Consider the following 12417-nt stretch of genomic DNA (forward strand, 5'->3'; position numbering starts at 1 on the left):
ACCCGTACTTACTTGACATGTTAGAATCATGTCCAATGTTTTTTATTTTTACCTCCTTCTCTTGTGCTGCAGGACATGCCTTGGAAGATGCGTCGCTTTGCCAAGTTGGATATGTCTGCTCGCCTGGAGTTGCAGTCCGCCTTAGATGCCGAGATCAGGGCCAAACAGGGCATTCAGGATGAGCTGAATAAGGTCAAGGCTAATAACATCTCCACGGAATGGTATATTATTATTTTTTCTCGTCAAGTAATTCTCATTAGAAATACGCAACTTGTGAAATGACGCTTGTCTTTCCACCAGTAAACTGCAGGACATAGAGAGTAGAAATCAGGACCTCGTGGCTGAAATCGACAGGCTGAAGAAAGAGAACGAGGAGCTGCGGTTACGCAGAGGTGCCCGCTACACTTTGTCAACATAACTGCTTGGATACGATTGTTTGATCTCTTACGGAAATGAGCAACGTTCGTTTGATGTCATGATGACAAAGACATTGGTCAATATGATGCTGATGATGTCATATTAAGTTAAAAAAAAATCAAAGCGCAGTTAAAGCATTCAAACAAAAACATTTAAAAAATGCAGTGTTTTTAATCTGTTTCCTGTGCTAGAAATGAAAAAATATGGCATCGAAATTTGATTATGTAAAAGCTCTGGTGAAAAACTAGCAACAACTCATTTTGTTTTTTGTTCTGTGTCCCTTAGGTGTCAAGCATCAGGATTCCCAGAATTCTTTCTTAGCTTTTCTCAATGCCCCCACCTCAACACTTGACCAATTCGATGTGAGTGTTTGTCAGCTCACGTGTATAAAATACAGTGAAGAATTCATTTTGATATTACTCAGATCATCAAAAATAGTCACCATTTTGTTCTCAACTCTAATTGGCTTAATTGAACGGTTTCTTTTTTTTTTTAATCTTTCCATATTTGTATCGTTACATCATTTGTCATTTGTTTTTTTTTTTATACATCAGGACTCTTATTCTTCTTCTTCATCTTCTTTAATTGAGTTTTGGGAAGACGTAAGTTTCCTTGGTTAGATGGACGTTTTTGTGTTGAGTGGAAATGCAACTCCCAAGTAGAAATCCTTGTAGTGATTGACATGTTGCAATCCCGGTTCTAGTTAGTCAGTGTATGTTAGTGAACTCTGTCCACGATGGCTTTCCCGTTGTGGGGATTGGTTTGAACTTTACCACCAAAGAGTTGATACAAACACCCCATTTTCCAGTCATTTCTATTTTGAAGCTAAAAGCAGACCTTGATTAGACTTTCCCTGCTCTTCCGTCATTGTCTTTCCCAACTGTTCCTCAGTCCAACCCCATGAGACATCATCGAAAATGTTTAGATGTGTTTTTAATAGTCACTCACTTCTGTCTCTGCCACCTCTTCTGCCGCCGAAGCGCTCACCATCCGTTGGCACGGCTAGCAAAGGCAGACGTGTAAGCCACTTACCAACCACTCTTGTTTAGCCGCTTGTATGGGTTCATTTCATTTGTCTGGTGTCCTGTGGATGTTGACGATTAAGGTTGCATGGCAAGGGTGGGATATGATGCTTCTTTCTTCTTCTTTTTTGTAGCTGGTGTGGTGTTAAAAGGCATGTTAGATTTGTCCTATTTTCTTATATGGGTCTTTGTTTGCTTTGGGAATTGCCATGCAAGGTAGCTGGTGTACAATATGGTGCCAATCAGCATGGGCTTTCGATTTTTCTTTTCTTTATAATCAGAAGATAGACAATAAAAGTGTGTATCATAATGGAATCTTTCTCATCAGGGACAGGAGTGATTTTTTTTTTTTATCCTTTCAATGATCTGACGGGTAATCCTTTCCCTTATATTATCGAGGGCACATTTTGGTGAACTTCCAGTATGCTTGTATTTCTGTCATTCTGCTTCACCATTTTTTTCCCCATCTTTCTCATCAGGTGGACTCAATGGATAATTTTACAAGCTCCAACACTCCATCCCGGGAAGATGACCAGAAGTCTCACCGCAAGTCCCGCTCACGTTCACCCTCAATGGCCAGCGATATGGATCCCATAGAGGTGAGATAGATTCATATGAAGAAAACAGAATTTTATTGTTCCCCTTGTATGATTACTAGATGCATATGGATAAACAAAATCAGAATTCACTCTTCACATTCCTCTTCTTCCTTGTCCTTCATCCTGCAGTTGATAGATCATTCTCCTCGTGCAGTCCAGAACCCCAGTTTGCGCTCAGGAGGATATGGCAGTATCGGTCGCTCTTCCCCTAAGGTTTGCCTTTTTTTTTTTTTTTCTACTGTTGGTTACGTTCAAGTTGAAAACTGCATTGCATCTCTATCCTTTCATTATAGCCCAAAGCACATCAGTTTGTGGTGAAATCATTCAGCACGCCCACTAAATGCAACCAGTGCACTTCTCTCATGGTGGGACTCATACGCCAAGGTTGCACCTGTGAAGGTAAAAGCTTTGCAAATTACACGATAGTTCATGCGATGAATCGAAATGTCCGTGAGTACAACCGTGAAATTGCTTCCACAAACATCTAACCTGTTTACTGCTCTCTCCTCATCCAGTGTGCAACTTCTCCTGCCATGTCACATGTGCAGACAAGGCTCCAGCAGTATGTCCCGTTCCGCAGGATCAGACCAAAGGACCGCTCGGGATCGACCCTCAGAGGGGCATTGGGACTGCATACGAAGGGCACGTAAGGGTAAGTGAGCTTGGAAATAATTACTAAAAGTTAGTTCATGTCCACCTTACGATAACGTTTGGGTTGTAGGTGCCTAAACCAACCGGAGTGAAGAAGGGCTGGCAGAGGGCCATGGCTGTGGTGTGCGACTTCAAACTTTTTCTCTATGAGATTGGAGAAGGAAAGACAACACAGCCGAGTGTAGTTGTGAGCCAGGTCATAGATATGAGGTAAGAAAATATACAGCTGGTCATGTCTTGCAAGCTGACATAATACTTGTTCAAGCCCTTAATGTCTCCTATAATACGCAAATAATTTGCTCTCTAAAATAGGTCTTGTTTAAAAGCCTGAAAGATGAATCAGAAGTGAAGTAGTTGAAATTGATATTTGGATTACAGATATGATTTAAATGGTTGTACTGCCTCATGTTTGACCTCGTCTTTCCTTTTGTTTCATTCAGGGACGAGGAGTTCTCCGTCAGCTCTGTTTTGGCCTCCGACGTTATTCACGCTAGCCGCAAAGACATCCCGTGCATCTTCAGAGTGGGTTCCTCTCATCTGTATTTATCTGTGTCTAATTTAATTAATTTAATGAAGACATTTTCTTCCTAATACATCCTGTCAGCATTATGATAAGAATTTTGCTCATTTGTCTTCACTGTTTGGATTTTTTTAGCATCAACCACCAAAACAAAAGATGATCAATTTTCCGATATGTTCCACAGGTAACGGCGTCTCAGCTCTCCCCCTCCAGCAGCCACAAGCCATCCATCTTGATTCTAGCCGACAGTGACCAGGAGAGAAACAAATGGGTGGGCCTTCTCAATGAGCTCCACCGCATCCTCAAGAAGAACAAGCTCAAGGAGCGCTTCGTCTACGTCCCCAAGGAGGCTTACGACAGCACGCTGCCGCTCATCAAGACGACACAGTCGGCTGCTATCATAGGTGGGAATTCAACGTGCAAAATATCGTCATGTCATTAGATATGACTAGCGATAGCATTCACACCAATATGCCATTTTGCTTTCAGATCACGAGCGCGTCGCCCTCGGCAACGAAGAAGGCCTCTTTGTCATCCACGTCACCAAAGATGGTAAGACTTGTCAATTTACTTGACAAAATGGATTGTTGGTTTATGTAATTCTCTATAACTCTTCCAACTCCGCATCCCCTCCTCAGAAATCATTCGAGTGGGCGACAATAAGAAGGTGCACCACATTGACCTGATCCCCCAAGAGCAGCTGCTGGCCGTCATCTCCGGACGGAACCGCCACGTCCGACTAGTCCCCACGCAGGCCCTGGATGGCCGCGAGATTGACTCCTACAAGCTCGGCGAGACTAAAGGCTGTCAAACCATCGTCTCCGGGCCCGTCCGTAACGGCTCGCTCACGTGTCTGTGTGTGGCCATGAAGAGGCAAATCATGTGCTACGAGGTTTGTACCAACCACACTTGCTGTTCCATTTTATTATTATTTTTTTTAATCCAACATGCCCTCCTTGCACTTTAGGTGAACAAGAGCAAAGTCCGCCACCGTCGGCTGCGGGAACTGCAGGCTCCAGGGCTCGTCCAATGGATGGGTTTGCTTAATGAGCGGCTGTATGTGGGCTACCAGTCCGGCTTCACCCGCTACAGGTACTTGATCAGCTGACCCCATGAGAATCTGTTGAGTGTGACTCAAAGCCTTCCTCCCATAGTGTCCATGGCGACGTGTCTCCAGTTAGCCTGCTCCATCCCGAGGACCACACCCTGGCTTTTATCCCTCAGCAGAACCTGGATGCCCTTTGTGCCGTGGAGATCTCTAGCAAGGAGTTGCTACTCTGCTTCAGTGCCATCGGCGTGTACGTGGACTCTCAAGGTCGCAGGTCACGCCAGCAGGAGCTCATGTGGCCTGCTGTGCCAAACGGCGCCTGTAAGCATTCTCCAAGTTGAACTGTATATTGATTTGACCTCGACAGAAACGTGTAACCAATAACTTTTTTTTTTTTTCCCCCCCTTCAGGCTACAATGCCCCTTATCTGTCAGTGTACAGTGAGAATGCAGTTGATGTGTTTGATGTCAACACTATGGAGTGGATTCAGACCATCCCGCTAAAGAAGGTCCGTGTTATGATCTGAAACTACTTGTGCTGAATTTATGGGTTTTTCTGCACCTATAACACATTTTATATGTCTCATAAGAGGAAATTGCATGAAAGCTAATCAGACTTTTCCTAATGTGTATCAGATATTTGACAATACATTTGCAGTATAAATAGTTAGATTGGTTGCTACTTGTCAAAAACAAATTGGAAGCAGGCAGTAAAAGTTTGTCCTTTGTCTCCCTCTTGTGGAGAAAATGAAAACATGCTTGCACTTGATCAAATGAAAAATGATGATGATCCTTGTCTGACTACAGGTGCGACCGTTGAATGTCGATGGCTCCCTAAACCTGTTGGGCCTGGAAACAGTGCGGCTCATCTACTTTAGAAACAAAACAGCAGGTGAGTAGTCCAATCCCAAATTCTATGTTGGGTTCATCTTACATTTTCGATTCTTACTGTTGATTCAATGTTGGAACGGAGATCAGAAAGCAGCAGATGTGTCTGTGGCAACACTGATCATGTTGTTAGCAACCATGTGTACGTGATGTGCTTTGTAGTCACCGATCTAAACACAGCCGGGACAATGTTGTGATTTTTTTCAGAGGGCGACGAGCTGGTCGTCCCGGAGACGTCAGACAACAGCAGGAAGCAGATGGTACGCAGCATGACCAATAAGAGACGCTTCTCCTTCAGGGTGCCAGAAGAAGAACGACTTCAGCAGAGGAGGTACTTAAACTTCACCAGGCAGAAATCCAACATTCATGTTCACACTCACTTTTAATTTAGTTTAGTTGATTTTATTTAGTCTGACAAAAAATTGTTTTGTGAATGCAGAGAGATGCTGCGGGATCCAGAAATGAGGAACAAGCTGATCTCCAACCCTACAAACTTTAACCATGTTGCCCACATGGGACCTGGGGATGGAATCCAGATTCTCAAAGACTTGCCAATGGTATTTCAACTCGTGCAATCACGCAGAACATAATGCATAACGCGTAATTTACACGCATATTGTTTTTTCCATGCTGCTGTTTGTGCCTCATTATTTATTTCAATATGTTTGCTTAAAATAGAACGTCCGCATCCAAGAGAGCCGTGCAGGCTTCAGCGGTTCCGTCAGCATCCCTTCCATCACCAAGAACAGAGCCGAGCCGGGCCGCTCCATGAGCGCCAGCAGTGGACTTGGCATACGTGAGTGACGAGTCATTCCTGCTTCAAAGCGGTCCCGGGATCTCCCTTTGAATTCTTTCTCCCTTCATGTGCCCGCAGGCTCGTCCTCCCAGAATGGCAGCGCCCTGCGTCGGGAGCTATCGGGCGGAAGCTACAGCTCCAAGCGCCAAGCCATGACCTCGCCCTCCGAGAGCTCCTTGTCCTCAGGTGGCGGCATTGACTGTGTGGAAGCTCCCCTCTCCCAGTTTGACAGAGAGGTCAGTGCATACCACGGTCATGTGAACAAACTCGAGGGAGAACTTGTCATACAGTAGATAGTCGACCCAACAAGATTGTGTCTTTGCATGCGATCATAGTTCTTGCGCATCCCCCCCTCCATCCGCCACAAACATCCTGGCAGGCGCTTTACCTCATGTTCCAACCTCCTGATTGGTCGGCACCCTGTGATGTCATAGTTCTGCAGCAGCAGCACCCACTTTGGCGGAGCTTTCTGATCCTGACTGCCCCCCCCTCCCTGGGCTGGGTTGTAGCCTACATTGTCACTTCCTGTTCTGTGAAAGGAAAGTCTGTCATGTCACCCCTCATTGAGCAGTAAGCGCTGTAGTTGTTTGGTCATGGGTAACCCACCCATCTAAACAAGCCCCACCCCATTCCTCCTCCCCCCCCTGCCCTTCTCCACCATCACCCTCATGGCAGCCAAACGGCGGAAGCCGCCCCGCTCCCATACTGCCCCATTTCTCGCCTCTCTCACACCTTCACCCCTCCCGCTAGCTGGCCCTCTCCCCACCCCAGCCTGCTGTCTGTGGGTGCGGCGCTGAGTTTGAACTCTCCTCTGCAGTGGCAGGCAGTTTCGCCGTCGGAGAAGACCCCCGATCTGAAAAGAGCTTTAAGGACCTTGCTTAGTAAGATGAAGGTAATGTCAACAACGGCGACGACCTGCACCCCGACACTCAAGCGAGAGCACCCAACAAGACGTGTGTGTGTGTGTGCGTGTGTGTTATTGTACATGCATCCTCACAGTGATCGGATGTGTGTGTCAAGTCCACAAATGTCCCCCACGCACCACATTTGGACATTCCGAGGGAATGATGCCTCGTCACATCGTTCACCAGAGCATTTCAGCTTGACCTTCCACCTCCCCTTTTGATCACTGCCCACTCAGCCAATCACGCAGCATGTTTGTTTCCACTTCAACGAGCCAATGGCTACAGTGCACTTATTGTCCGCCATAACCATGTTTGACTTGTGCACTTTGTTTGGGATCTGCTCTCCGGACTTTCCCCAGACTCCAATGTGTGCAGGGACAATGAAATCTCAAGACTTCCAAGGTTTTCTAGAGAGAAATATACTGTCCAGAGCATAAATGTTATGCAACAGGATAATGATCCAAAACAGACCAAAGTCTAAAATTTGGACGAAAAGAGGCTTTCTACGCTCCCTGGTCGAGATCTTGCTGTCTTGAGCATCTGTGGAAGAAGCGGAAACACTCACTCCCTTCAAACAGCTGGAACAGCTTGTGCATGAAAAGTGGGCCAAAAGATTTGCTAAGAGGTGCAGAAGTCTCATTGAAAGTTACACAAACTGTTTGGAGTGTGGTGATCGCCTCAAAAGGTTGCGCAACAAAATATTAGGTGAAGAGCGACATGCAGGCAATATTGAGGTTAAGGCCCGAATTCCCGTTTCTGAAACATTTGGAATAATATCTTGGCTATGTGGTTACGCTCACGAACAATTCCTTGTTTGACTTGATGCTTGGTTTGTGGTAAAAAATCGAAATGGGGGAGAAAAACTATCAATGAAATCTAGAATAAGAACAAAAGTGTTTGTCTCATCTGAATGAATGATCTGCTGTCGATTTTTATCCTCCATTTCTTGCCATCATGTATTAGGGTAACCGTCCATGTGCGTACGGTTACCATGGCAACAGAGGGAATCCAAACAAATGAAAGCTCAACGTAAAGGCGTCCCTTTTTTTTTTTTCTTCTTTTGCAGGATTCTGACTCCCCTCGTCACTCGACAGCCTCCAACAGCTCAACCTTCAGCAGCCCCCCGAGTCCGGCCTCGCCTCACAAGACCAAGTCGTTGTCCTTGGAGAGCACTGACCGCACGGGCTGGGACACATGAGCCGGCCCGCCTGACCAACCAACCCACCGCGCCCTCACTAGCCCGGCAGCCCAGCGACAGCACACGACCCCTCATGCCCACACAACTGTACCTCTCTCGACCCCCTCCCCCCCCTCCCCTTCCTGTTTGGGTGGAGAAGTGGTATATGAATCAAACATCTCCCTCCTTTTCAGCATCAACTGACACGCCCCCCTCTCTGCCTCATTCAGATGCAAAGACAGAAAAAAAAAGATTTGTATTTGTACATAGGAGCCTTTTGGGGTTTTAGGGGACAATATTTTAATTTATTTATCAATCTTAGATTAGAAGCATTCGTTTCGCAAGGCGGCCGGAAGAACACCCCCCGCCCGGCCCTCCCTTCCTCGTTCCCAACCAAGCTGCAGACTTTGCTAACACTAAACTTCCCACTAAGTGAGTGACTTTACGATCCGTTTCCCTTCCAAAATAAAACGTCATCACTCATCTTCGGTCCGTTGGACCAATCATCAAAAGGGGTCCACTTTGCCCCCCCCTCGACCAACCACTACAATAATGTACATAGGTTCAAAGTAGAGAGTAATATATGATAAGGAAATACTATAGAGAACTACACTTTTATTTTCCTTTTATTCTCGAATGATTTGGAGTTTTATTCACACAAAGTCAATTTTAAAACTTTTATTTGAATTTGTTTTATTTTATGACACTTTGTTCCCCGCCCCCCTAACATATTGATTTGCATTTGAGTGAAAATCTGGATGAACCCGCATACGCACTGACGAGACGTTAATGCAGCAAAATGTTTGTGTGCATGTGTGAAACCAAAAAAAAAAAAAAAGGTGGGAAAAAAAGAGGCAACATGCTAGTATTGAACAATGTTTGTTTGGAACATCTACTCATTTATGAGAAAAAGAATGTCAACACTGAGGGAGATCATTGTTTATAAACTTGCCTCCCACTCACAACCCCAATCTGCTTATCATAGTGCTGACTGTTATTTTATTTTATTTCTTGTACTGGTGGATGCAAAGTGTCCTCAAATGTGACACTACCATGTGAATATTCACAACACTACAGTGTGCTTCTAATATGCTATTGTCACTTCTTAAGTGTGGTTGTCAGGGAAACAAACAGTACTTTACGTGATCATTTCTCGTCATTCAGCTTTTTTTTTTTTTTTGAAACACTATTCCACACGTGTGTGTTTTCCTTTTTGTTACTAACAAAAGCCGATTTGATTCTGATTGAAAGCCCCTCCCAAGCGCCTGGCATGTGGAATGTATTACCCCAGAGTGAGGAGGACCTTTTATTGGCCATTGTTGTACAAATTAAAGAAAACAATCCCGAAGAAAAGAGGCTAACTCAGGAAAAGGTTGGAAGCAATATGGTGATTGGAGGAGTGGATTAAAAATATGGTTATAGGGCTGCTGTGGAGAGAAAAACTTAAATAAATCAATTGCCTTTGCATTTCAGTGAGGTCTTATCTATGATACCTTCTGTATTTTGCTCTTTCATATCATAATACACTTTGGTTGTTTTCTAGGATTGCTTTGTAATAATTTGTACAGTTTTGCATGTAATAGATGTAATCATTTGTTTTTGGTTTGTTTTCCTTTGGATTTGCTTTCCCCCCCTCTTATTTTTTAAACAGTTTGGGTGTTTTACTGAGGATAACCCACTACAGGTGATGTAGATTCTTTTTGCACAAAAATATTTAAGGTGTAAGGTCAAAACAAAATATATGGAACTGGCTGCCACACTTCAGTGGACAACTCATATTAACCTGACTCCGATGTATTTCAATAAAGCGGAGGGCTGTTACAAATGGAGTGTGTGTGTGTGTGTGTGTGTGTGTGTGCCGAATCTGTCTGACTGATCTGTCTCCTACTTTTTTTGTAAAAAAAAAACTGTCCAGGATAGGAAGAATTTTTTGTAAAAAAAAACAACATGTATGGCTTTTTTAATTTAAAAAGACCATATACATTTTTAAATAAAAAAATAAACATGCAAGGATATTTTTTTTAAATAAAAAAACATGTATAGTTAAGCTTTTTTTTAATATCTGGTATTGTAAGGCTTTTTTTTTTAATAACTATGTATAGTAAGACTGCACACAGTTGTGTTTTAATAACCGTACAGTTTTATGTAATTAATTTTCTCGCTCAGTCTCCGATTCACCTGCAGGACTTATGTCACGTTCATCAAACAATGCCAACCTTCAACTGCTAGTTGTGTTCATTATGTCTCCATCGATGCTAGCCATTGTATTCCTTTGTTCAGACAAATTGAGCAGGTCTTACATTAACAAACTTTTCTGACAGTTTCGGCAGCAACTAGTGTTGGCTCGTGAGTGACCAATTCGTTCAAAAGAACGGATTTCTTTTCAGTGAACGAGTGAACGAATCACTTTCTAAAGTGATTCATTCATTTTTCAGCTCATATGACTTCAACCAGTAGGTGTCGGTAATGCGCAATGAAGCTGGTGCCATCTCGCCCTAAAACAAAACGAAGAAGAAAATGCGTTAAAGCAGGGGTGTCCAAGTCCAGTCCTCGAGGGCCGCATTCCTCCATGTTTTCCAAGTTTCCCTCGTTAAACACACCTGATTCAATGATCAGGCTCCTGCAGAACGTGAGGATCATTTGAATAAGGTGTGTTTAACGAAGGAAACTTGGAAAACATGGAGGAGTGCGGCCCTCGAGGACTGGACTTGGACACCCCTGCCTTTCACTGAGTGCCAAAAGTCCCAATGATCGTGAGCAGCAGGGGAGGGCCCCATTTCAACCCCTTACACTGAGTGCCAAGCAGGGAAGAAATGGGTATCATTGTTATAGTCACTGGTATGACTCGGCAGGGGTTTGAACCCACAACCTCCCAATCACAGGGCGGACACTCTCCTCTTAGGCCACTGAGCTGGTAAACACTTGTATCGTACTATAACACTTATAGTCGTTTTTAAATAACGTGTATACCTATATACGCCTAAATATTGTTATCCAATACATCTACTGCAATTTCACATTAGATTGCTGGTTTGAAATTTGCTTTTAATATTATTATTTTTAATAAACATTTATGTTAAAACTTGTCTGGCGTCTTATTCCTTGTTTTTATATTCGCCAATTAAAACATAAAAATTAGACATTTGGTGAACTGCTTTATAAGACAATATGTGTAGGTACACTACACGAGGTTAAAAAAAAAAGAGAAAAAATAAATAAAGGGTTAATTGCACAACAAAAGCATTTCCTCGCACCTGGGATCGAACCAAGCTCTTGCCGTGCAAGAGCCCGAGTCACTAACCAGTCGGCTATTTCGACCGGCAATCTATAATTGCTTGCACTGTTTTGTACTAGTGATGTGCATTCCAGTTCTCAAGTGAACTGACTCTTTAGAATCGGTTCACTCAAAATATTTGTTCAAAAGAATCGTTCACCAAATCGTTCGCTACACTTTCTTATTTATTTATTTTATTATTTGTTTTACCTCGTGTAGTGTACCAAAATGTCCCATAATTATCTGCCTAAATAATTGTGACTAATTTAAAACTATTCTACTTGTTAATACCTACAAAATAACATATTCTAACCCGAGATTGCATTGACCTAATTTTCACATAGTCCTTGTTTACATTTTGCATTTGACACTGACAGCTGTCAAGTGCCACGTTAAGGCTCTTCTTGTGTAAGTTTTATTTGTTATGGGTTTTCTTTTGTAAGTTTAACTTTGGGTACTTCGAAAGTGTCATTTTAAATTGTACTTTGCGTGTGTTGTAGTTTTGTGATGACATCTGCTGTGAATAAAACCATACATGTTCCAAACGGAACGAGCGAGGCTCCCATAGGGTTGTGGTTAGTGCACTGGTCTCTCATTCCAGCGACCCTGGTTCAAATCTCAGTGGGACCAAAACATTTTTATCATTTACAACACAGTTGCTCGTTTGCTGTCCCATATAACCATACACTTCCTTTGAGCTCGGATTAGAGCTAGGGTTAGAGCTAGGGCTAGTGTTAGACCTAGGGTTAGAACTAGGGTTAGACCTAGGGTTAGAGCTAGGGTTAGAGCTAGTGTTAGGGTTAGAGTTAGAGCTAGGGTTAGAGCTAGAGTTAGAGCTAGAGTTAGAGCTAGGGTTGGGGTTAGAGCTAGTGATAGGGTTAGAGTTAGAGCAAGGGTTAGCGCTAGGGTTAGAATCAGGGTTAGAGTTAGGGTTAGAGCTAGGGTTAGGGTTAAAGCTAGAGTTAGGGTTAGGGCTAGGGTTAGAGCTAGTGTTAAAGTTAGAGCTAGAGCTAGGGTTAGGGCTACAGCTAGGGTTAGGGTTAGAGCTAGAGCTAGAGCTAGGGTTAGAGTTAGGGGTAGAGCTAGGGTTAGGGTTAGAGCTAGAGCTAGAGCTAGGGTTA

The 12417-nt window shown here is 43.6% G+C and overlaps 1 protein-coding gene across 3 annotated transcripts in view; it reads left to right on the forward strand.

The window, feature by feature from the left end:
* cdc42bpab (CDC42 binding protein kinase alpha (DMPK-like) b) overlaps window positions 1-9851 on the forward strand; it is a 41051-nt gene extending 31200 nt beyond the window's left edge. The window contains exons 21-43 of one of the 3 annotated variants that reach the window (XM_049757147.2): window positions 73-221; window positions 301-392; window positions 703-779; window positions 1398-1436; window positions 1919-2038; window positions 2168-2251; window positions 2332-2437; window positions 2554-2690; window positions 2760-2899; window positions 3130-3211; window positions 3394-3613; window positions 3699-3761; window positions 3848-4101; window positions 4177-4301; window positions 4364-4578; window positions 4668-4765; window positions 5064-5148; window positions 5352-5475; window positions 5584-5701; window positions 5823-5940; window positions 6019-6176; window positions 6758-6832; window positions 7912-9851. In XM_049757147.2, coding sequence (XP_049613104.1) covers window positions 73-221; window positions 301-392; window positions 703-779; window positions 1398-1436; window positions 1919-2038; window positions 2168-2251; window positions 2332-2437; window positions 2554-2690; window positions 2760-2899; window positions 3130-3211; window positions 3394-3613; window positions 3699-3761; window positions 3848-4101; window positions 4177-4301; window positions 4364-4578; window positions 4668-4765; window positions 5064-5148; window positions 5352-5475; window positions 5584-5701; window positions 5823-5940; window positions 6019-6176; window positions 6758-6832; window positions 7912-8043 — 2811 coding nt within the window. In that variant the 3' untranslated portion in view covers window positions 8044-9851. The remainder of the gene's footprint in view (window positions 1-72; window positions 222-300; window positions 393-702; window positions 780-1397; window positions 1437-1918; window positions 2039-2167; window positions 2252-2331; window positions 2438-2553; window positions 2691-2759; window positions 2900-3129; window positions 3212-3393; window positions 3614-3698; window positions 3762-3847; window positions 4102-4176; window positions 4302-4363; window positions 4579-4667; window positions 4766-5063; window positions 5149-5351; window positions 5476-5583; window positions 5702-5822; window positions 5941-6018; window positions 6177-6757; window positions 6833-7911) is intronic. The other 2 variants (XM_049757150.2, XM_049757151.2) reach the window with 2 other exon arrangements.
* The last annotated feature ends 2566 nt before the right edge of the window (window positions 9852-12417 follow it).

This window comes from Syngnathus scovelli, chromosome 20 (genome assembly GCF_024217435.2).
Source record: "Syngnathus scovelli strain Florida chromosome 20, RoL_Ssco_1.2, whole genome shotgun sequence".
Lineage (NCBI taxonomy): Eukaryota > Metazoa > Chordata > Actinopteri > Syngnathiformes > Syngnathidae > Syngnathus > Syngnathus scovelli.